This window comes from Myotis yumanensis, unplaced genomic scaffold (assembly GCF_028538775.1).
Source record: "Myotis yumanensis isolate MYYU_CA2020_CCGP unplaced genomic scaffold, mMyoYum1.0.hap1 SCAF_4, whole genome shotgun sequence".
In the NCBI taxonomy this organism is placed as follows: domain Eukaryota; kingdom Metazoa; phylum Chordata; class Mammalia; order Chiroptera; family Vespertilionidae; genus Myotis; species Myotis yumanensis.
In genome coordinates, this window is record NW_027223755.1 from 13,906,298 (window position 1) to 13,933,085 (window position 26,788).

General features: G+C 39.8%; 1 protein-coding gene across 5 annotated transcripts in view; it reads right to left on the reverse strand.

Annotated features, from left to right (window-relative positions):
• CTNND2 (catenin delta 2) overlaps window positions 1-18,208 on the reverse strand; it is a 760,996-nt gene extending 742,788 nt beyond the window's left edge. For 2 of the 5 annotated variants that reach the window (XM_070411900.1, XM_070411901.1), the window contains exon 1: window positions 17,791-18,166. In XM_070411900.1, coding sequence (XP_070268001.1) covers window positions 17,791-17,827 — 37 coding nt within the window. In that variant the 5' untranslated portion in view covers window positions 17,828-18,166. Of the gene's footprint in view, window positions 1-17,790 lie in introns of all 5 variants that reach the window. The other 3 variants (XM_070411906.1, XM_070411899.1, XM_070411902.1) reach the window with 3 other exon arrangements.
• Between the last annotated feature and the right edge of the window lie 8,580 nt (window positions 18,209-26,788).

The window sequence follows — 26,788 nt, forward strand, 5'->3', positions numbered from 1 at the left end:
AGAAACAGCATTTGTACTTCTGCTTATTCCCATCTCAGGGTAGGACAATGCTCAGAGAATGCAGGGGAAGCAAGTGTTTGGCAGTGTTCTATCACTCAAATCTCAAACTGTGTATAATCATATCAGAAAACTCTTCTAAAGCTTGTGCACCTGCAAAAGTGACTGGGAGTTATTTCCAGACCCTGAGCTGAAGTTTGCAGCTTAAGAATGACTAACCACAACATTTGGTGTCTATGTTTTTTTTCCCAGATATTATTTCCTAAGAGCCATGGCAGGTTCCCTCATGTCAGCAGCTGCCTGGCACTGAGACTGTCTCCTGCCCAACCTCCATGCTGCCTCCCAAAATTTCCTCAGAACCCAGGAGAAAACAGGGGCCCTGGGGAGCAGGCAGCACGTGGATGTGGGAGGACCATCTCTGCAAGGTGCAAGGAGAGATGCGGCCTTCAGGGAGTTTCATCACTAGCATGGATGTCTCAAATTAATAACATTTTTCATTTCTGTCTCAGCAATTACACTGGAAGCTTTTTCCAGGGCTCTTCAAGGCCTTCTCACTCTTTGATTGCCTCTGCCAGCACCAGCCGCCTGGCGCAACCGAGCTGCCTGCAGAGCAGCCTGCGGTTTCCATGGAGACGGTGCCCACATGGAGGGGGATGGAGAGGAGAATGCCAAGTGGAGCAGCCTGATCTGACCACAACATCCTAGCTCCTGAGGTCCTGGAGGTGTTAGCAACCAGGTCAAGAAGAACAAGGAAATGACTGAGATGAGAAAGAAAGAAGTTTAAAATTGGCAAGTGTCTCTGGATAGGATGCAATGCTTCCACCAAAATGAAATGCAATCAGGTCTTCAAGTTTATTTAAACAACGCTATATGCGCATGCATATGCATGTGTGTGTTAGTATGGGAAAATTTGATCTTCTCTTCACATCTGGGAACAGCATTACTAGTAAAGTTAATTTTCATGGAAATATCTAAAACCAGCAAGATGACTTTGGAGTGTGCAACCATTTTAGTTGAGCATGTTATCAGGATATTTGTTTCTGATCATGATGCACACTTTATTCTGTGCCATTAATGAGATGCTACTATTCATTTCTTCCTATGTTTATACAAAATCCTGTTGTTTTTTTATGTACAAGAATTCTGAAGCAAGTTTTGTTTACTCATAAAAACTGTAGGCTCACAAAGGCTAACCCATAAAGTTAAAGTTCACTGTGAGCTGCCCAACTCGCATTCAAAGGTTCCACCAACAATTTTTTCTCTGATGTGCTTAGGGCTGTTCACCAGTATCCCATTCTCCCCATTCTCTAGCCCAGTGGTCGGCAAACTCATTAGTCAACAGAGCCAAATATCAACAGTACAACGGCTGAAATTTCTTTTGAGAGCCACATTTTTTAAACTTAAACTATATAGGTAGGTACATTGTTATTAACTTAATTAGGGTACTCATAATCTGGCCTTTGCTAAAAACATCCTCAATCTGATTGAGGTACGTTCGCTGAGGTCAACCCCTTCCAACTCTCCCATCCACACTCGTCTTATATACTTGTTTCATCTCTCTCCTTTCGTTCATCCTCTCTATATGCCCAAACTATCTCAACATACCTTTCTCAATCCTCAACACTACATCTTCTTTCACTCCACAACGTTCCCTAAAATTAACTTAATAAACTTAACTTAAAGTTTTAAGTCAACTTCGCACTGTACGTGTGCGCCCGCACATGGTATTTTGTGGAAGAGCCACACTCAAGGGGCCAAAGAGCTGCGTGTGGCTCACGAGCTGCGGTTTGCCGACCACTGCTCTAGACATACTGTAGGATTGGGCTTCCCTCTCCCTCTGAAGTTGAGCATGGACATATGCTCATAATTCACTCTGCTTCTTGGATAGGACTGAGTGACAGATGACCTAACTTTCCCCTTCCCTTTCTCTACCTCAATGATCACAGAAGAATGTACTAAGATGCAGGAGACATTAGCCTGGGCCCTCAGTGACTGGTATCATCTAAGCCTCCATTTCCACCTTCCACCAACGCATACTGAGGATGTACCAATGTCCACCCCTTTTAATTTTCATGTTGAGAGTACATTTATGAAAGCTAGGGACAATGAAATCAAGGAAGGGCTTAAGATGGAAAAGGCAAGATCATAGCAATGGAAATGCAATAACTGCTGAAATTTGGGGTCTATTTGTTAAAGCAGCATAACCTAGCTTATCTTAGTGTATATACAATCTCCTGGTTCAATCGCAAAATATGTAATTAAGGTATTATGTGCATTCATATGACTTATCTAGAGAATTATGACAGATTTTCTCTTCAAGGTCACAGTCTGACAAATTAGCATATGATTAATATAAAAGGTAATATATGAAATACTCCATAGTGAATACAGAATAAAATTTCTGTAAGAGTTCACTTTGGGCTGAGATTAAGACTAGGAGGCTAAGTGCAAGAAAGTAGCATTTAAGAATAGTGATGTTGAAGAATTAATAAATCAAGAAGACCTTCTACTACAAGTAAGGTGTGTCTATGACATACAATAAAGGCTCATCAAATATTACTGTTATTATTACTTTATATTATTTTTACTGATTTCCTAGAGAAAGAGAGAGGAAGAGAGAGATAAAAGCATCAATGATGAGAGAGAATTATTGATTGGCTGCCTCTTACACACTGCACACTGGGGATGAGCCCACAACCCGGGCATGTACCTGAACCGGGAATTGAATCGTGACCTACTTACACTGAAAAAATAAAAACAACTATTGCTTATCTGCCATTTGAATTTAACTATGTGTCCTATATTTTCATTTGCTAAATCTTGTAACCTGGGGATAGCACGGCTTGTGTAAGCTGGCTAGTGGCTAGGCGTTAGAGTTATCACTAAGATGATTCATAAAATAAAAATCAATTGCATTTATTGGTTTTGTAAATTGAAGAAGGTAAAGACTCCCATTTACTTGTTAAAATATTTTCAAAGCAGATGATGAAAATGTCCTTTACTTCTCTAAAAGCCACATATTAAACAAAATGCATTAAGTGAGAAATTTTGTAAATGTATCCATATCTTAAGATAATAAGCTATCATCAGACAAAATGGAGTAGGTTTTCTTTCTTACTGCTTTTTTGTAATTTTGAGAAATGATTCTCCCTTTCCTCACCCTAATCATAAATCCAGGAGATGAATGATAAAAAAAGATAGTTACTGCTTACCTGCTATTTATTAATTAACAAATCAATTTAATGACAGTTCGAGCTTATTAAAATCAAACTTAAATGTCCTCTCCTTTACTGAGATCTTTGAAAACTTTAAACATATGTTTCAAAAACTTCTAGAGCTGAAAATTAAATTTAAAAAATAACCTTTATCTTTTAGGATAGTTTTAGGTTTACAGAAAAGTTGCAAAAAGGATACAGAGAATTCCCATATACTCCACACCCAATTTACCTTATTATAAACACTTTATATTAGTATAACACATTTGTTACAATTAATGAACCAGTAGCAACATATTATTATTAACTAAAGGCCATACTGTTTTCATATTTACTTAATTTTTCCTTAAGTCCTTATCCTGTTCCAGGATCCCCCCCCTCCAGGCCAAATCACATGTAGCCCTCAAGTCTCTTGGGACTCCCTCTGAGTGGCCTTTTCTGACTTTCCTTATTTTTCATGCCCTTGGGAGTTCTGCAGAGTGCTGATCAGTCCTAGAGGTCTCTTATTTAGGATTTGCCTGATGTTTTTCTCATAACTGAATGGGCTACAGGTTTTTAGGAGGAAGTCACAAACATCAACTGCCATTTTCAACACATAATATCAAGGGTATAAACCAGATTTTCTAATTGACACTTTTTATTAATTGCTTCCTTATATTCTGGGAAACTAAGGTATATTTTAATAACCCCAATGTAGTATTACCGGCACATCTAGCCTAAAGTAAATGTCTGAACAAGACTTGGGAGCTTCAATCATATAAATGAATGACATTCAAATATGGGCTCTGGCATCATTTAGAACAATCATATGACACTTTAAAGTTGGAAAAAAGGAGTTTCGTGAAAATATTAGAACATTACATTTATTTGTCCTTTAAATGAATTCTGTGCAGCTTAAAGACCAAAGTTACAAGCCTAGAGGTAGGCCAAGAAAACAGGAAAGATCATCACTGATGTAGATAAGCAGAGTAGTGTCCTACTTGGTCGGCAAACTCATTAGTCAACAGAGCCAAATATCAACAGTACAATGATTGAAATTTCCTTTGAGAGCCAAATTTTTCAAACTTAAACTATATAGGTAGGTACATTGTTATTAACTTAATTAGGGTACTCCTAAGGCTTAGGAAGAGCCACACTCAAGGGGCCAAAGAGCTGCATGTGGCTCGCGAGCAGCAGTTTGCCGACCACGGCTAACCTATGACAGAGTAACAGCCTGCATCCTGCTGCCCAGGGCCAACATACCAGCTGACAGTTCTTTAAGTGTCTCAGGGATGTAAGTTAATTCTTTCCAGACTTGCCAACCTTAATCCAATCAATGATTTCCCCCATGACCCAGGAGTTGGCACATGTCCCATAGTACTGGAAACACAAAAGAATTTGAATCTCTTATTTGTTATTAACCCACTAACTGGTGAATATCAGGGGGAAAGTATAAATGTAATTTTGCAATTATTAATTAGCTCAATTAATGAGATTAGTGATTAAGTTTAGATTGCCATTTTTGTAGGTCAAAGGCAGTTGCATGTTAGCAATTTCAAATGGTTCCCAACCAACACTCTCAACAACACAGCTATGTTAGACCTGGGTCTGTGTTTTTCAATTTCCCAAAATGACTTGTAAATAAAAGGCTTTTCGAAGCATGTACTACCCTTGATAAACAATCGGGTGTGAAAGTTCCCATTTCCTTCTTTGCATAAGAGTTAGAGACAAAAGCTGAAGTTATTAGACATCATGCTGAATGACAACAGTGCGGTTGAGTATTGTGAGAAGGGGCCAGAATGCCACCTTCCACCGAGCTCATGGGGTTACCAGCATCTGGGCATGCACACAGATGACACACTTTCAGTGACAAATCCCCAAACTGCTCTCCAACACTAATCAATGTCAGTGATTTTAAGACATGATTTACAGACAGATTCAGAGTTAAAAATGCCAAAATATGTAGCCAACACAGTGCTCCAAGAAACAACTTAATCCACATTGTTGCTTGAGTAAGTGGCAATAAATTAAGAACCAAAGGAACCTATTTAAAATACTCCTGTTATGTAAGAGGAGCCTCCCCAACCTAATGATATTAGTTCAATAACTGCAAGAATTTCCTGCATTTGACTAAAGGCATAGCTAATTTAAATCAAAAGAATGGGGGGGGGGGGTATTTTTATGATAGCAGCATCCAAATCTGAGATATGGAAGTTTATATAAGCAAGATACTTCTTTTCCTGATAATATTAACTATTTCTTGTATGAGATGAAATAACAGTAAACATGTAATTACTAAAATACCACTATTGAAATCACATAAATTGTCTGATATTTTTTTATGTAGCCATTAAAAAATCCCATATCCCTGACACTAATATTTACTCCTTATAAAACAAATAACAAAATTTTCAACATATATCATTCAAGGTCTTATGTCAAGTGTGACATTTGGATCATTTTGTATTCATTTCAAATAATTAGCGTTTCTTTCAGTTGGCAATATTCCAAATCATAAATGTCATCTTCAATTTAAATATAATGGGAAATGTAATATAAATTCATCTTGAGAAAATAAATCCACTCCTGATAATTATATATAATATTTTTCCTTAATAATACCAATAATTATATATAATATTTTTCACAAATTTCCCTTAATACCAATACTTTCTCTTAAGATGATGTATGTCTTGATTTTTTTTAAAAAAGTCTGGGAAGTTATCATTTAAATCAACATTCCCTTTATTTTATAGCCCACTATTTTTCTTTACGATGATAATTACTGTTCTATGAAAACACAAAACGTTGTACAGGTCTATTTTTTATTCTAAAAGTAAGCTTAATATCCTCCAGCAGCACAATTGCTGGCATATTTGTATTTCATTTAATATGAGACAATAGGCCTTTGAAAATAGCCTGCTACACTTGAGGACACCAGGAAATCATGCAACAACCAGCCTGATAGGGAGAAGCATCCTATTCCATCTGTACATGGAAACACACTAGCTTATTAACCAATCACACTGATCTCTGACATTCAAGCAACCATAGATTGTCTTCCATCTTCCCATTTCAACATATTCTGTTATATGATTCAATGATTATTCTATATTAAAATTTTATCCTGCCTGGGCATCCACTTAGAAGCCAGATACGTATTAATATTTGTGAGTTCCTATTTGTGCTACATCCGTATAGGATGAATTTTAAATTAATTTTAATGACCAACCTTCAAAGAGAAGATGGGCCTGTGGAGAGAATTAGCATTAGATCATGTCAGGAGATGAGGCCTTCATGAGGGAACTGGTGGTCTTATAAGAGGAAGAGAGAGACAGACAGACAGACACACACCAAGGAAATGCTGGACGAGGACATAAAAAGAGGGCAGCTGTCTGCAAGCCAGGAAGATGGCTCTCACCAGGAACCGAATGAGCAGGCACCTTGACCTTGGACTTCCCAGCCTCCAGAACTGTGAGAAACAGTATCTGTTTCTGAGCCACCCAGTCCTGGTATTCAGTGATGGCAGCCTGAACTAAAACCATCCCTTAGAGTGTTTTCATTTCCTTCCATAGTCAGGTTGCACCATCACAACAGACAAGCCAGTGAACATTTTCCTAACTTCTGTGACTGAGGGGAACATGGCATATTTTCACCTTTGGAATGAGGTAGTATTGATGCCATACAGCATGGTACTTAATCATTCACTCAGTGCTACAGAGCAGTCTATAGACCTGCTGTCAAAATGTTCTATCATCTTCTTCTGGTGATCCACAAACAGCTTCATAAATTCTTCTGACATTATATTCTGTATAACATCACACATCTGCACATTGCAACACCTGAAACCTCATACTATATTTAGATTAACATGCAGCTTAGCTTCTTGAGGATGACGGCAAACTTTTCCACATGCAAAGTGTTGATGACCATGTGCATATACAGGGATAACCCACCTGCCTTGACTGCCCTTCTCAATGCCTCCTGGATGTGGAAGCAACCCTACCTTTTGCCAAATAACCAGCGATATCTATCATCAAAGATACCTTAGCAAGAAACATATAGGTAATAATGTTCTACTTATACTAAAACTATTCAGCAGAAAAACTGAAATTACTCCAATAGTATATGAGCATCTATCTAAGTAATAGAATTTTCCCTTATGGACCACCAAGCAATTCCGTCCAAAAAGTAAAAAGAAGGAAAGTCCACGGGCACCAAATATAGTGGTGTAAGCATAGAGGACATTGACAGCAACTGTGAAAGTAGCTGCATTTAAGAGCATCAACTTTGGGTCAGGACTGAAAAACGCACCTAGCCACCAAATCCTGGACCTGCCAATTAAGCTAGAAGGATGATTAACTGTGAGAAATAGCATGTGTTTTTAAACTCAGGTGAATATCAACTAAGGAGCTTCTCAGAATAACCGAACATGACAAATGCTACTCTGGGTTCAAAAATCTGTTATGCTGTTTTCAAAATTCTGAGCCTTACTTTCAGAAGATAACATATGGGAAAACACTTGCAACAACTAGCATGCCATAAAACTCAAAAGAATCACTTTGCTTATATTTCCTCCCACACCCTTTTCAATGCCAGGCAGCACCTGATCAGCTGTCACCCTGCTCCCCCAGTTGCGGCTGTGTGTCACCTGCCATTCTGTAGGCATAACTGCACCCCTGTGAAATGCATAATCTATCAGGCCACCAGGAAGAAGCCACATATATTACACTGTGTAAAGTGTTTGTGTAGAGTACTACAAGAGCTCGAGTTCTAGTAGCAATTACTTCATTTTAATAGAGCTGACACATAGAAGAAAAGAAAGAACGACCGACCTGTGATGGGAACTAGCCACCTGCATTTGAAATCCTAGTTTGGAAAGAACAGAAGTAGCTCACTACCCTTCAGCCAGAGGAAATGGCTAAACTACTCGGATGGGGACAGATTTTCTAGCTCTGGAGTAGCACGCTGTTTGCTACTGTTTATAACTTAGTGCTTCTTCAAAACTTATCATCAGCACAACTAATTGAGTGAATGGATTAATCAATGAGCAATCGACCAGCCCATTAAAAAAATTTTGTTGCCAAAACTAATTCAAGCTACTTGCCTCTTCTTACTTCAAACGTCCACACTTTTCACTAGGTGTTAACCAAACTCCCACCCCCTCTATCAGAGTCAGCAGAACACAGTCTTCTGTGCCCACAGGCTGTACTTGCCAAGGAAGAAGGGATGTCACCCGTCACTCGTCACCCAAGCAAGTGTCAACCTCCCCAGCCATCCTCCTGCTGCTCTCCTCTCACACTCTGTTCTTTCCTTGGTTTCACATGGACAAGCTAAGGGCACCCATGAATCTGCTCAACTGCTCAAGAACTGTGGACTCACTCTACAATGTATCATGCAATCTGCCCTCAGCCACAAAAAGAAGATTTTAGGTGTATAAGAAAAAAAGACCCATATCTGAAACTGCTATAAGCATGAGTAGCATCTCCTCTTGAATGGCTCGCACTTAGCTACTCATTAGGAAACACAATGAGGGATAGCAACTTCCCTTCTGCACTTCCTTCAAAGGTTTTGAGAACAAGAACCAAATTAAAGTTTGTTTTTCATGACTTACACATGATTTCTTTCTATTGACAGGCTCTAGTTAGAGTGATCAGAATTCTCTGAAATTCTGTTCAAAGTATTTAAGGAAACATGCTCGGAAAATGGAAGCCAGCTACAGTTCATGCTTCTAAAACTGTTCTGACAAAGCCTTCCAGGTGCCAGACTCAGCAGCCCACCAGGGGAGAAAATAATATTCTGGGGACATTTGTGCAGACTTCAATCTCTGAGGAACAACAGGGCTCCGTTCTACTCCCCCTTTAAACAGCAAATATCTGTGCAAAAGGGACAAAAACACAGAGGAACCGTTTTTTGAGCTATTTGGTATGACAATTTTTGAAGTGGTATAAAGAGTTAACAGGAATTACTTCCAATGATGAATAAAGGAGAATTCTTCCTATGGACAACATCCAATGGCATATCTTTACAACTACGGGATATTTTATAACCATTTAGTAACAGAGGTCAGAGATTTAGTTTTACAGACAAGGAAATCTTTGACTCCAACTCATACAAAAAAAAAAAAAATAGCCCGGGACTCTGCATCTCAGTCAATTGGGTGTTGTACAATACACCAAAAGGTCTCCAGTTCTATTTCCTGTCAGGGCACATGCCAGGGTTGCAGGCTTGAAAACAGAGTTCTTGGAATTAATCTGCAGAAATAACCTGATGAAAACTATTTAGTTTCAATGACAGCATCATATATATACTGCCAGAAAATACCCCAAAATAGCAAGTTATTTAAGTAAATGATGTTACAAAAAGTATAAAACCCAAACACTAAAAATGAATAGCAACTGAAAGTCCTCTTACATGTTAAAAAGTAACAAAACAGAATGATAAGTCTTTTAAATAAAAAAATGTCTAAGGGTTAGCATTTCTGATAAAAAATAGTCATTTCTGGAACTTGAGTTTATGCATAAACTTTAACTTCTTTTTATCATTTCTATATTTTCAAAAATTTTTTTAAATGTTTTCATTGATTTTAGAGAGAGGAAGGGAGAGAGAGAGCAAGATAGAAACACTGATGAGAGAGAAACATCAAATAGGTTGGCTGCCTCCTGAATCGGTTGTCTACCTTCTACTGAGGATGGAGCCCACAACCTGGGCATGTGCCCTGACTTGGAATCGATGGGTCAATGCTCAACCACTGAGCAACACTGGCTGGGTTATATTTTCACATTTTTAATGAGCATGCATTCTTTCTGAAATCAGAAAAAAACACACACACATTTTTTTTGAAAAAGAATAGTTCACTGCCCTAGCCGGTTTGGCTCAGTGGATAGAGCGTCAGCCTGCAATCCGCAGGGTCCTGGGTTCGATTCCGGTCAAGGACACATGCCTTGGTTGCAGGCTCCTCCCTGGCCTGGGCCTTGGTCAGGGCGTGTGCAGGCGGCAACCAATTGATGTGTTTCTTTCACATCGATATTTCTCTCATCTTTCCCTCTCTCTTCCACTCTCTCTAAAACCAATGGAAAAATATCGAGTGAGAATTTTTTTTAAAAAAGAATAGTTCACTCAAGTGCCATAGAGTTCTCAAGAAGCCATCAGCTTGCTAAATTTACTCAATAAGTCTCAAATTTAAAAAAAGAAAATCTAGGTATAGGCCTGATTAGAGTATGCAGAAGATGCACTCCATGTAGACACCCAGCTAATTAATGAAATTTATCCCAAAGCAAATATACATTATTTTCAAAAATTTAAAGATACGCTTTTTTCCTGAGCAATAGATATCAAACTATGATATATTTGATTAAAATATCATCTAAAAGGAACAAAACACTTGACACCCTGCCATAAATGCTATGCTCTAGTGTTTGTGTGGATACGTGTGTGGGTATGTATTCTGGGTATCATATTCAATACAGTATTTAGCCTTGACTTTCTTCTTAACCTTCAGTACCATAAATACTTCCCCTATAATTATTATTTGAAAAGATAATTCATAGCTGCATAACACTTCTTTGGATAGAGGTGCCCTGATATATCCATGCACCTACTAGTACTACGGATTTCACATTATTCTTTCCAACTCAACTCAAGCCAGATAATCTCATCCACATAATACGTGCCCCCGACTTCCTGCACCACCTCAGGTCCTGGGTAAATGTGACATGATTTCTAGTCTCTGAGACAGCCCATTACACCTGTGTGCCTTTCTGGAGGACTCCCCACCGCTTCCCTCATCCAGGGACTCCAAAACAGAAGCATGCTCAGCACCAGTAAGGACTGCGTTAGAGACGAGAGACTGAATTTTGGCTCTTTTATATTTGGGAGACGGTTTGCTTCCAAAGAAGTTGCTCTTCCTGGAAATTAAATTATTCTGTGTTATTGAAGGTAATAACTGCTATGTTACTCTAATGTTTGAAAGTCCAAATAAAATATTTGAGAGAGAAGAATAAAATTTATTTTAAGAAGTGAGCTTTTTTTTGGTTGAGTAGCCATGCTCGGAGTCAAATAAAACATCATGTCTATTTGGAAATTCAATTCTTTCTTCTTTATTGACGGTATCCATGATTGCTCCTATTAAAAGTTAAAATGTTAAAAGACAGCCAAACTCTAATTATCAACACTGAGGGAGAAAAGTGCTTGCATGGATCATCATTTATATATGGTTTGGGAAGTCAGATTTTGACTTTGTCCTTTTTATGCCTAATTCTCACCACTTCCAAAGCCATCCAATTACTGGCAGTCAAACTCTAGCATGGGCAGTAAGGAAGAAATACTGAGAGTGAGTTATTATAAAGCTGGCAATACATAAATCAGTTGAATTTCATGGACCATACTCTCTATAAATCAGCCAGGGCATTAGACACTCCCCTGATAATTCCTGATATAGTGTCAAAATAGCATGAAATATTTAAAAAGCTCAAGTACTAAGCAAAATACTGTGAAAGCTATCATATCCCAAGGTCCACAACTAGAATTCTTTGTACACCATGTCACTGAGGAACATTTCTTCCCTACTTGGGATGCTTCCTTCCAGGGGAAGGGAACTTACTGAACGAAATACTTCTGGCCTTCCCCAGCCCTCCACGTTCCCTGCCTCTGAAGAATAAGGGGACCAGGCTGGCTCCTCTTCCTCTGGAGGTCTCTCTGCCTAGAGAGAGCAAAGCTTGGGCTCTAGGGCTCAGAAGCAGCTCTGTCCCTGTGTGTGTATATTGCGTGGCGGGGGGGAGGGGGGGCCACGGTGTCCTGGGGATGTCCTTTGGCATCATACCAAACTACATCTAATCAAAACTAACATTTCACCTCTGATGGCCACTCCTTTATATTTTTTTCTTCCAATATTCCAACTTCCTCAAAACCTGGAAGGGTTAGTGGGGGTGATATTTATTGAGGTCCTTAAAAATACCAAACAATCCGCATTTCTGTTCATTTTATAATTTAAGGTAAATATATATCTTTCTGTGGTTTATGTTGTTGCATATTCAAATGAGAAAAGATTACACTAAGCATAAGATTACAAAGAGGCTCCTAAACCAAAAGAATAAATTATATAAATCCTGTTACTAAATGCATGTTTATTAATACATATATACTTGATCGAATTTCTAAGGACAGTTGTGATAACCACATTAGACAAAACTGTTATTAATAAGAAAAATTCCACCCTTACCTATAAAGAACAAATATACTAATTTTAATGACAGAATTAACTATTGCTGTAATCCAACACTATAAACCAAACAACCCATTTACTAATCTGTTCTGTATCACTCAAAACTTGTAGAAATTTTGAAACTTACATTTTCTTTTAGTCAAACATAATTGGCTCACCTGCCTATTTCATCCAAAAAAACAGAAAGGTATTTTATTATAGCATGTATTTTACTCTGGTAACTTATAATTGGCAGTTCCTACAACGACACATAAATTTGAATATAAATAACCAAATTCATTGTCAAAATGTTTTTCTCACTGAAGATAAATTATCAACTGTTCCACAGGTCACAGTCTACAGCAAATTCTAAGGTAGACCCAAGCGTTATTATTATCATAAAATCACGTTGCTGAAGATCAGAGCTCTACCTCGCAGGAGCTGGTAGAGCCCAGAGGAGTTGAGTATTTCACTGAAGCTGCTACGAGTGAAATGATATGTGAAAATGACCACTTATTTCAAAAAGGTACCAATGCACACACTTTATTTTCTTAAGAACTTGAGTTTAACAGGAGGTGGAGTGGAGTGGAATGGGATGCTGTGGGCCTCCTAGTTATTAGGTAAACAAATAGTTTCTTTTCTTTGTCACAATGATATTATGATGGAACTCATGCTCTGTGGTTCTAAGCAGAGCAGATATTTAACATCTGACCTCAACCAAGAGTGATGCTTATTAAATTGTCTATAATATCCTTTGTACAATATTAATTATTGTAGAAAATTTTATCTTAATCACTATCAAAGTTCTGCCCTGGTTGGGTGACTCAGTTGGCTGGTGCATAGACCCACAGACTAAAAGGTCGTGGGTTCTGGTCCCAATCAGGGCACATACCAAGGTTACGGGTTTGATCCCTAGTCCGGGCGCGTGCGAGAGGCGACCCATCTACGTTTCCCTCTCTCACTCTTCCTCTCTCCCTAAAATCAATGGGAACATATCCCTGGATGAGGGTTGAAAACACAAAAGAATATCAAAGCTCTGCCATTTCTGACGATTAGGTTGGAATCTTTTTCAATAATGATGCTGGGACATATCATTTACTTCTCTTTTAGCTTAAATAGGATATACATAAAGGACTGTTACGTTGCAGAGTAGAACATTTGACATATTTTATATGCAAATATACATAATGAAATAATATTAAAATAGGGGTAGGGTGAGAATATATCCATTTAATAGCCTTTGTTACAGAGTGGTGGCCTATAGAACATATTTTTATAATACATAAATGAAGCGTAGTATCCATCTTAATATGTGTATATAGATCTCTTGTGTTTCTACAAATGTTTATAATTTACAAGTTCCTTATATACTCACTTACGTTATCCCAAAACCTATCTTTTGTCTTATTGTACCCATTTTATAGCTAATAATACTGAGCTAAAATCTGAGTATCACATAAATGGCCAAGGGCTGAGCTAAGAAGAGACTGAGCTAGGATCCATCCATCCAAAGCCATTGCTCTCTCCACATCTCGGCACCTACCTGAAGCAGAATCCCAACCAGCATTACACTTATATATATTCCAATATTTTAATATATATTACAATATTATATATATTCATTGTAAAGCAGAGCTCAACTTTTCTCTAGAAATATATCTGTGACTTAAAATTACAATTAATGGAATAATAAATTTTGATATATGTAATTTTTTTTTTACAGATAACTTTTTAAAAATCTCGCCAAGGGATACAGGTGAATATTTGTCTCACATAGGAAGCTTCTAAAAAGCACTGTTTCACTTACTTAGCCATTTTTTCCAATTTGTCAAAAACTAGTTGATACAGAGTATAACTTCAATATCCTAATATGGCTAGGACGTTTCCTACAAATCAATTAACCATGATACAGAGCTTGAAATTACACTTAACTGCTATGTGATCAAAAGATAAACAACTAGAGGTGTCATAACTGCATATTTTTGTTATCAGTCTTAACATTTTTAATGGACTAAAAGCACAGTGTGATAAAATACTTCTTGTGAGTTTCCTGTGTTGAAAGTACTGTTTGTGAATATAATTGGATTCATTAAACCCAACCAGGCAGTTTATTTAATCAGTAAGCTAGATTGGCAGACAATGTGATAGAAACTATTTATCTATGACATGTTTAATATTTTACATTAATATAAAAGCTGTTGCTTTGGCACATAATCAGATAAACTTGAAGCCAGCAACAAGTATCATGAACTCTTCCTACTCAAATTAACTTTTCTCCCACATCCACACACCAGGTATCACAAAGCCATTAGAGTATCTAGCCCTGAGGACACCTTCACATTATGGATGATGAGACCCATCATGGAAACCAAGGGAGGACTTTGACTTGTAAATCAGCCAGCAAAGACCCATTGTACCAAACCATCTACTGAAGTACAGGATTTAAAGGGATCTGCCTGTTTTCTCTAGGTATCTTTGTATCCTCTGAATTACAGTGTTCAAGTGAAAGGACTCTCAACCAATCTTTATTTTTTTAAAATTGAAACTTTTTAGAAAGAGTGATACTAGCATCACTAATTCCCTACTAAAATAGTGAAAATAATGTTCACAGAGAAACAAGCATAAATGGGTGCTCCTTATCTTCTTATGGTTAATCATCAGAAAAATCAAAGAGCACTTCGCAAGAGTTCCCATTTTAGTTCAACTGGCTGATTACAACCGGATGCATTAGTTCATACAAAGTATACCTGGCTTTATGGACAAACTACTACAAATTACTTTAAATGTAAGTTTAATGTTTCTTACATAAGGACAACCTCATGAAATTACTCTGGAGAACTCTTTTCTTCCACATGCATGCATACTACCCAAAAGACAACAGTGACTAGCGAGTTCTATAACATTTTCAGGAAAAGCACTGTGTATTCAATTATATGTCAAAAGTAATGTTATATTTGAGAATATTATTACTTCTTTTTTTCATTTTAAAGGTCATTATTATAGTGACATTACCCTTAGAAATTATGTAACAAAAATATGAACTGCATTTTCAAACTAATATCATTTGAATTTCATTTTTCTCTCTGATGAATTGTTTCACTGGGAGAAGGAATTGGCTTGTATTCTACTGTGAAAGATGTGAGGTTGATGGAAATACTGCAATTTGACAGTGCATGACTTTTATTACAATGAAAACATTAGTGACATCTATAATGATTAGGTTATACGACTACACAAACATACACCAAATTAAATAACTTCATTCCACAAGGCTCTGACAATTTCATTAAAGCAACAACCTCATGTAGCTACTACAATTGCCATTCAATCGGGTACTCTCACTTTCAATCCATAACATACCATAAAACTCACGTATACAGTACATGTAGTTTTTCCCATGCCTCTCAGCTGCTCTCTGTCTGCACACATAGGCACAGAACAATATTTACCGTAACCTCGGACTCAAAAGGAGAAAAATGAACATCTACTTCACATACTGCTTGTTTTTGAAAGAAATTTTATATTAAAGCAACGCAATGAGCAAAACAGCATGTTCAAAGTGCTCCTGTAAAGTTCTCGAGTGGGCAGAGGTGAAACTAACGCAACATTGGTAAACCTAATCACTCTATCCACTTAACTCACGCTGTACAAACCTGCCTAATCTTTCTGCAATGCTGAGACGTGTGAGCTGTATGACTACAGGACTCCAAGATTTCAACATCTGACTCCAAATGCAACCATCTCCATTCAAGCCCTCAGATCTTGTAACCCACAGACCAGTACGGATGCCACTTAACATTCTCCCCAAAACAGGGAAAATGGATTCTGCGTGTGGCAAAGAGATTTTACAGCGGTTTAAAGCAGCGAGTCCGTATTTGAGGATGCCCCCACCCCTATCTGTCACACTTCTAGAGCGAGCCCTCAGAATCATGCAATTTCATCCCTGTAACTCGATCATGGTCGTATTAAACACTTCATGGGATTTTTAGAAGTGGTGCAGCTCCAAAACCTTTTGGTCCTGCAGGTGAATTAGTAACAGCAAAGAGACGAACTGAACTACCAGCAGCAGCCCAAGCTGCGACTGGAGGGATGCACAATGAGGTAACTCTTAGGGAGTTTCAGCACCTCCCTGTCTCCACGGAAGTCCCTGCAGAAAATGCCCAGCGTCTAGAATACTGGTCACATAGTTCCTCAAAGTGATCACCTATGCCTGTCAGGCCCAGTACTCCGTGTCCAGCAGACCCCTCTTCTTAAACCAACATATCTACTTGATAACATTAGGCATGCATGTGACTGCCACCTTTCAGAGCCAAAGCAAATCAGATCGTGCAGCGGAGGCACACAAGGGGGGGAAACACCTTGGCACCACGACCTGCTTCCCTTTTTCTCTTCTCCCACACCCTTCACTGCCCCCACATTTACTGCGAAACACAACTTTAGGCGTTTGGGAAGTAACTGTTCTTTGTGGGAAACACACACACACACACACACACACACACACACACACACACACGCCAACAATCCCTGAGACTGTGTTCCTACCATGCAGACCAGGGAGGCTGCACCACGTCTAACGACTTAATTCTGAACGATAGTGGCTCCAAGCAGCTGAGCAGCAATCGATGGAAACACATTACACACCAGAGGAAGAGGAAGGTCTGCAAAAGGAAGCAGCAGCTCTCCTCTCGGCCATTAATTACCGGTCACCCAAATATCGCATCGCAGTCTCCCGCACGCAGTCAGAGCTCTCCAAACCTGGGTTTCAGGTGGCGCCTTCCAGAACCTCGCTATCTATTGTCAGGACGCAGAAGCCCCCCGAAACCGGTGAATCGGGCGGAAAATGCTCGCTTGGAAGCCGCTAAATATAGACCCAGGGGGGCTGTGGGGCTGGCAAGCGGCGGGAGACCGAAGGCACGGCCATGGATGCATATGACTAAGTATTTCCATTTTGTTCTAGCCAAACATCATAATGACATTGAACATAAGGGCAAAAGACTGGAGGGAAGTCCTCCCCGCCCCCACCCCGTCCTCTTCTCTATATTAGGGACGTCATATATGCAGCGTGTATGTTGTGGACGGTGGTAGGGAGCAGTATTGTTGGTGTTGCCCTATATACGCCTCCTCCAGGGGAGACGGATGGCAGGGAGGGGGAGCACGCCGAGAAGCCACTTGGTAAACGCGCCAAAGAAAGGCACTAACCCGGGCCCCCCTTCCCAGCAGAGCCGTCTTCCGAGAGGGGACCCGGAGCGATCGCGGTCCTCCCCCGGCGGGCAGGACCACGCAGCCGCCACCGCCGCCAGTCGGAGCCCAGGACCAACCCCAACCGGCGGCGAGGAGGAGGAGGACGACGCGGGGAAGGACGCGCCTGGCCCCAGCAGCCCGGCGCCGGCAACTCACCGAACGGCGCGGCGCCCGATTTCTTCCTCGCGAACATGCACCCGCCACGAGCGACAGCTCCTCAGTCCGGGGAAAGGCGTGCGCGCCGCCGCCCGGCTTCAGGGCAAGGTCCTGACCTTGCCCAACTGCAGCATCGTCCGCTTTTGTTGTCTGAGCGCTGCCGCGGGACAAGGGATGCTGGCGGGGAGCCGGGGCGAGCGCCGCGGGGGAGAGGCGGCTCCCGACGCGAGTGCGCGGCGCCCGGCCCGGCGGCCCCTCCGAGCGCGGCGAGCGCAGCGCCCCCTGCCCGGCTCCGCGCGCTCCGCGGACTCGGGGCTCCTCGGCGCTCCTCGGGGCTCCTCGAGGCTCCTCTGGGCTCCGGGCACCGCGGCCGCCGGCCGGGCTGGGAGAGCTGCCGCCGCCGCCGCACCCGCCGCTCCGCTCGGCCGGCTGCCGCCACGGGCGCGAGCCTGCAGCCGCCGCGGCGCCCGGCGCCGAGCGCTCCCGAGCTGCGCCCAGCGCGCGGCCCGCGCCACCTGTGCCGCCGCCGCCGCCGCCGCCGAGGGCGAGGCTCCTCCCGCGGCGCGCGGCAGCCTCAACCTCCACCTATGCCTCGGCGGCCGGCTCGGGCGCCCGGCGACTGAGGAAGCGTCCGCCCCGCCGCCCAAACCTGCCCTGGGCACCGAGCATGCCCAGTGCCACCGCGAGAGCGCGAGGCTTCTCCGTGCGCATTCCACTTCTCCTGGTTTTCGAGGCAGCAGCGGCAGCAGCAGGAGAGAGGGGAGGAGGACGCGGGCTGGGAGAGGGCCGAGCATCCTTGGGAACGCACGCCCTGGTCCCGACATGGGAGGATGCTGGGGAGCCCGACTAGAGCTGGAAGGGACACGGGGAAGGCCTGGGACCGGTTCTCGAAGGGCCAGTTCCCTCATTTCCTTGGCAGATGCTGACTGTTTACTGTGGGGGGGGGGGGGGGCAACTGTCAGCCTGCAAACAAAGGGACAAGGGCGGAGGGGTTCTAGAATACGTTGTGAATGTGCATGCTGCTGGGTGGAGAGGATGCTCTCCAATCCTATGGTTCTAGAGCAAAGAAAGCAGGACGTGCATCCACACAGTCTTCCCCACAGTGCCCGTCCAATCTTACAGTCACCTCCAGTGCTTAGATCAAACATGCTTTTCACAGATGGAAAGACTTTCTCCCTAAACAAAATCCCTCTGGTTTTGAATCTGGAGTGGATGTAAACTTTCTGCAAGAAAGACCCTCGTCTAGTCTGGACCTGGGATACATTGCAAGGACAGGGCTCTCCTCCTGCTGCTGCTCCCACTCGTCCTTCTTTCTACTTCCGCACCTCTGCCCCTTTCTCTTCCTCCTCCTCCCCATTCCCCTCTCCGAGCTAAAATGGAAACCCTCGCCTGTTCTTTTCCCATAGTCTTTCTATATGCCCTGGACTGCGTTCTTAATTTTCAGATTGGTTTTCTCCAATCTGGAGAAATGGTTTGACAGCTCATTGACTCCATCCATGCCTCTCCTGCTGAGAAATACAGCAAGTACAATCACTGTAGTGAACAGTGAACGTCTCCTTAGGAAACAGGACCCATGCCATGTGCCAAGGAAGTCCTGTGGGCCTTCACCCGCCCCTTCACCCAGGCAGAGCACAGCCTGCCCAGGGGCCAGGACAAGTGGCCCCCAAATTAGGTCACAGCTCACTATCCCTGATCCTGTAGAGACAAGACTGTCTGGGGTTGTGATCTCTCCACTCCATCCCTCCCCAGAGCTGGTTTCTGAGACCCAGATAAGCAGACAGAATGCAGGAAATTGTTATCAGAGGGAGTTGGGCGCTGATGAGTCTTGGCAACAAAGTACTTCTCTTGTGTCAGAAGACATTGTCCAACAAAGGCACATGACGTGAATATTTATTCAGGGCTATTCTTTATTATACTTTGAAGTAAGTTAAAATATAACTTTAAGAGCAAATGAGGAAACTTTGAGACAGGTTAAATAGGTAAAAGCAAGGAGCAGCAAATTACACCAGGGACTTTTGTCAGCAGTGCAAATGTTTATTTTTAATCCTCCTCCCCCCAGGCTGGACCTGTATGTACTGGCTTGGTCTCGCCTCCCAAAGTAGTTCTCCATATTGAAACAGCCCCGACTCCTGTGAGGGAAGACACTGCAGGGCCATTTTTCAGCACATGTTGAACTATATTTGTTACTTTAGTTGTCAGAAAGGCAGTTCAATTACTGTGGAGTACTTGGTACAAGACGAATTAGCAGCACTGTATCCATTAGGCCACATTACTTTTTAAAGGATGCTCTCTGTTCCCACCTTAGCTTTAGTCAGATTTTTTTTAAATCTACACTCCTCTTTGCATCTTTTAACTCAAGAAGTCATTTGCGGAGGGTGGGGGGTCACATATCAGTTACACTTTGGACTAAATTTGAAGTAGATGCGTAGATACTATGCAGACAGTCTATATCTTTTATGCCTATATAGATCTAAGTTAAGAAAATTGTTTACCGAAGTTTTTTAGAGTCAGTTTTTGAGATGAGCAATCATACACCTGATTTTTTAATTGTGATCTTTGGAAATAACCCATAGATAGTCCCTATAGACTTCTTCAGAGGGAGGGTGAGGTGGGTATTTAAGGAAATCAGTTATGCCCTTGACTACTTTGATTTATTTTATTCTGTGCCTGATTCCATTGGGACATTTGTGGTTTTTATTATTTTAAAATAACTTGTAACTTAAGATATTATTAAATGCACAAATAGGTAATATTGAAAAATTAAAGTAAAAAGATCATGTATAGTGTTAGATCTTGGAACGACTCACTACTGCCATCTTTTGCCTCCTACTTCTGCTAATTCCTGTAAAAAGGAATGTTCTGAATTCCTCAGTTCATTAAGAGATCAGAAAATTATTAGCTTATTCTCTTCAAATTATGGATCTCAATACTAATTGAGAAATCTTTATTGTTTCTTCTTCTGTTTATATGTCAATACATTTATGTGATACAGAAATCACATCTAAATACTAACTCCTGTATCTCTTGATTTTTCAAATCACTTTCCAAAACTTGAGGCAAATATATTTTTATATGGAAGTTTTAATTAATTTTAGGAATAAAACCCAATAATTAAAATATTTTTATAAATTTATGTATCATTTTATAGTTTAAAATATACCAATGTTAGGAGAGTGGATCCTTGTTCAATTAAAAGTAAGAACTGCATCTTACTGTTGAAGTTCAAATAGAAGATAATATTTCTGTAATGATTAATGTGAATTACCCATTGATAAACAAATGGAAATTTCTCAAGTTCAGATATAAATTATGCTAGTGATCACTGTTGATGGCCCACATTTAAATAAAGTAATGACACTCCCTTAGAATATACAATTTAAATTTTAAACCAAAGTCTCTAGAATAATAGCTCAGTAGTGTCATAATAATTATCCATGTTATACATGTATATACATATATGTAGGGGAGGCTAATTAACGCTGTTATTGGTCATAAAAGATACGCATTTGTTACTAGAGAATTCTACTCTGTTTTTTAAGACTTTCCAGATAGTTAACTAATTGGAATTAAGCATGTTAGATAAGATCAATGTTCGGGTCATTTCACTGTTTGATTAAAAACTTCACACTTTCCCACAAACTAGCTCTTAATACAACTGATGGTATCATTTGTTTATTCATTCATTCATTTACCAGCAAATGTATATTGAGCTTCTACCGTGGTTCAGACACTGGGCAAAATTTAGAGAACCAATAGTGAACAATAGATAAGACAAAATCCCTATCCTGTAGCGTTTATGTATAAACTAGAGGCGCTGTGCATGAAATTTGTACACTGGGGAGTGGATCCCTCACCCCAGCTCTCAGGGGACTTCCGGGACCCCTTGCTCCTTACCGCCTGCCTGCTCGCTGCTCCTTACTACTCAGATCACTGCTCCTAAGCGCTGCCACAGAGGCGGGAGAGGCTCCTTCCACCACCACTGCACTTGCCAGGTGTGAGCCCGGCTTCTGGCTGAGCGGCGCTCCTCCTGTGGGAGTGCACTGACCACCAGGGCAGCTCCTGCGTTGATCATCTACCCCCTGGTGGTCAGTGTGCATCATAGTGACCAGTTGTTCTGCCGTTGGGTCGATTTGCATATTAAGCTTTTATTATATAGGATTGTGATTCTTGGATGATAGAAGAAAAGGAAGCCACTGAGGAGATAACCACATTCAGAGACCCTCATTTCCTTCTAATTATCTATGTGCTATGAGGTGTTGACAATTCTTTTACTCAATTCCTTTCCTTCCATGTTTTCTCAATGTCTTTCCTCTCCAAGGGCTTTTGTTTTTTATGCCAGGACAGAGGCAGCATGATGAGGAAAGAGGACCTTGTGTGCTGAAGCAAAGCAAGGAGAGGAATAGAGAGAGTGTACTCACAGTGGTTGAGGTTCTTAGAGATGCAATGGAACTTGGACTCAATGAAGCAATCAGAGAGAGGTGGCATGTCTGAGTAAAGGCCCACATGTGTGAATCAGAAGTCACAACCTGGTACTAAAATATCGAAATTCAATGTAGGCTGGTTAGGCATAGAGAAAAAAGGTTCAACATTATTGATCAGAATTGGACAGTGGGTCAGAAGTCTAGGTTGACGGACATTGATGAATTGCATATACAGATAAAGAAGGCATCAAATAATGGAGTGTGATGCTTGGCACAGAATCTTAATAACAGACACTGGCAGAAGGAAAAATAAATTCTATGCTATGATTTATCAGCAATGCTTATAGATTTACCAGGCTTCTAGAGGATGAAGGTATTGACTCCCTAAATTGACTGCCTTGATGTCTACACTTAAGAAGAGGAAGGAGAAATTGCATAAAATGAGATCCAAAGAGTAGACCAGGGAATTTTCATCAGGGTTCATCTAGACTTTCTAGTTCAATTTTAAGGCACAGTTGATGTAGTACAAAAATGTCACCAACATGCCCTAGCTGGTTTGGCTCAGTGGATAGAGCGTAGGTCTGCGGACTGAAAGGTCCCAGGTTCGATTCCGGCCAAGGGCACATGCCTGGGTTGCAGGCTTGATCCCCAGTAGGGGGTGTGCAGGAGGAAGCCAATCAATGATTCTCTCTCATCATTGATATTTCTATTTCTCTCTCCCTCTCCCTTCCTCTCTAAAATCAATAAAATATATTTTTTAAAAATGTCACCAACAAAATTTTAGTTTTTATACTAAACATCTAGGTCAATGGTTCTTAATGGAAAGGTTAGTGCCTCTTTAAAAGGCATTTTAGAAATGTGTGAGGGTATTTTCTAATTGTCACAAGGATTTCATGGTCACAAGCCACATATTCTAAACATTCTGCAGTACATGGACAGTCCCACAGGAGGAAAAGTTGCCTGTATCCTTCATGGCTTTGGACGGCTTCTACCCATCATTCATAATTGTTAACCTATTCGCAAGTGTCTAAGGTTACATTACTGCATTTTACATATAAGCAAGAAACATTTTTGCATGAATTTTATGTACATTGAATTTTGCAGGAATGCTGCTAAGATATAAATTACAAAAAGATTTAACTTTGGTTTGCTCAGAAATTGATCCAGGTTTGTGCATAGTATTAAGAGCAACATCAGCAGTATTATACAACTCACCCAAAGAACACTCCTACCTCAGTCTGTTTGTATAGCCATTATTGTTGGGGTGTTACTACCCATAGGAACAAGTATATGAGTACTTTGTTAGCTGCTACGTAATTGTGATCAAGAATTTACACAAAGAAAAATAATATTTTAGGTGTCTTTCTTTTTATTTCTTCTTTATATTTATGTTGGAGTATTGTGTAGGTCCTTAAAAGTCACTAATATCTGTGAATTTCTGTTCAGGATTGCAAAGCAAGCATTACCCCAGCCCAATTCAGCTAAGTCCCTGATTGGATTAGGGGTGAGCAGAGAAAGAGTGAACTCTTGCAGGCAAACTTCCACAATTATGTAATACTAGAGACCCAGCACACGAAATCATGCAAGACCCAGAGTCCCTCCTGCTGCCGCCACGGGACCCATCAATGCATCTCTTGGTGACTGGTCGTTTGGTCATTCTGGCGTTACGGCATTATGGCCACTGGCGTTTTATAAAATAGATAGTCTCCAACATTCAGTAACATTTATTATGCAAGAAATGGAGCAAATGGCCAATAACCAATCAACAAATATATAAAAGAATTACAATCATACGTGACCCAGATATTGGAATTAGCAGACAAGATGTTTAAAATAACAATGACCAATATGTTCAAAAGAAAATAAGAATGTAGGAAATGATAGAGAAAAAAGAAAAGATGAAGAAATTCACCACAGAATTGGAATCTAGAAAGAATCTATTGGGAATTTCAGAACTTAAAAATATAATAACTGAAATTAATTTCATTAATACATGTTGTTTAACCCATTACATATAAATTATTATAACGTGCACATGTAGCATTTGACAAAATCAACCATATGCTGGATTAGAAAACAAGCCACAACTTTAAAATGAATAGAATTATTTAAGAGTATATTCTTAGACAACAGTAGAATTAAGTCAGAAATTAGTAACTCAGAAGATATAGAAAATAAAATATTCTTCCTGTTATGAACTTGGCCTATACTACTTCAATATAAATCTACTTAAGAAAGTTGAATTATTTTCACATAAAAGATAAACAATATACACATATTAAAGCCTGTGATATGCAACAACAACAGTATCTATAGTACCTATTATGTCAAGTAAGAAAAATATAACTGCAATAAGTTGCAGGCATTGGAGAACTGCCAATGTGAGGCTGCTATCCTTGAGGGAGAGGAGGCAGGCAAAGGATGCCTTACTTTTATACAGGCTTTTTTCCTAGGAAAGACATCTGGGTGTGGTTCATTTATGTAGAATGCAAGCAAGAGAAGTGGTTTACTGGGCAGAAAAGGCAGAGATTAGAGTGTGGAGTTACAAGCAAACTAATACAAAAAATAAGGCTCGCTACAGTTTAAGTTTGAGGGCTCCAACATAGAAGTATGGGTGGAAAGCTGTCTTAGACTTCTTTGAAGAAAGCTTAAAACCAGGTTCTGACAGGTCAATGTCTTCCATTGATACTTCACTGTCTGCCAACATAAAAGTCAAATTTTTGAGGAAAAATAACTAACCCAGGGCCTCTTCAAGATATTATTTTAAAAATTCAGAATACATTAAAAAACACATTAGGTGTGGAAAGAAAAACGGAAGAATAACCATTCAAAAAAGAAGGAAAAGGGATCAATAAGTTTGTTGAAAACTAAAGATTGAAAAAAAAATTAAAAGCAGATAAAAAAAAAAACACATTGCATACAGGAAAATAATAATTTGGGGAAATTATAGATTTTTTCGAAGAAATTTATAAACACATAAAAGGATGAAACAAAATATTTAAAATGCAGAAAGAAAGAAATGTCAACACAGAATTAGAAGTTTATTGAAAATATACTTCAGGTATGATGACAAATTAAAGACATCCTCAAATGAAAGGATAAAATATGTGTCAGTCAGTTGGTGGTAAGGTAAAGGGATTCATATAGTTGCAAGTTTTCTGTAACTTCATTGATGTGGTGCATTATGTCCTCTAGCAACATATAGTAAAAATAGTACCAGGAGATATTGCTAGAAAAACAGTAGATTAATCAAATTAGGATATTAAAGATATTCAAATAATTCAAAGCAAGGCAAGCAAAAGAGGAAATGAAAAGAAGAAACAAAGAAAAATTGAATATGTTGGTAGGTCTAAAACCTTATTAATAATTAGGTTAAATGTTCATAGTTCAGACATTTAAACAGCAGATATTGACAGTGGAAATAACAAGATCCTAGTGTATGATGCCTACCAGAGGCTAAATACAAAGGCACAAATATGTTGAAGGTAAATAATGGGAAAAGATCTACCATGCAAAAATCAGCAAAAGAACGCTAAAGTGTCAATATTAATGTTAGATAAAATGAATTTCAAGACAAAGAGTATATGTTGAGATAAAGAGGAACATTTCATCAGGATATAAAAGAATATAATTGTATTAGTGATGTCTTTAATAAAAATAAGCTTGGTAAAGGAGGAAATTTTGAATGGGGAGTAAGGAAGGAACCTGTTATCACAGACATGTCATGGAGGATATACATTTTAGGGGAAGAATATATATATAAATTTGGTCACATGTTAAGTGACTTTCTTAAACTGAATGGTACCATCAGGAGTTAACATGTCCCAGGTGGGGACTATTGGTTTACCCAGAGAGCTTCCATGCCATTTTCAGGTACCCATTCTTAAGCTGACTGGTAAGTAAATGGAGTTTGCCATTTTATTCTTTCTAACTTATACTAAGCTATCTCTTGATTTACTATTAAAATTACTGATTATACATGTGGTTATGGAATATTTATAATATCTAAATATAAATCTGTAAAAACATAAAAGTATGAAATATGTAATCACTAAAATAATTTTAATAATAATAGACATAAAAATTTAAACAGCTTTGCAATGTCAATATTTCCCTATCAAATTTGCTAAGTCTTTTTCACATATAATATTTGGTTGGTTGGAATGGAGAAAGGCTAATGAAATACACATCATCATATCAGCTTTAGTGGTTAGCTTGCAATATATGTCAAGATTCCACAAAGCATTCGAACCTTCCTCTAGTTCATGTAAAATGTTTGTGAAAGACTCGTTTTCGGTTTATTAAGCAGAGCATGGAAAATACAGTTAAATCGTTCTTTGGTAACTCAGAGCAATAATATAAATGTTAATGCAGTTCGATACCATGATAGTCTCAGGTGTCATTACAGTGCTTCTTGCCCCATATTAATGACCCTGTTCTCTGAACACTTAGCCATTACCAAGCACAAGTTTATCTTATCTACATGGGTTACTTGAGTGACTCTGCTTTCAAGCTGGACATGCACACACACACACACACACAAACACACACACACACACACACACTATCAAGATTTC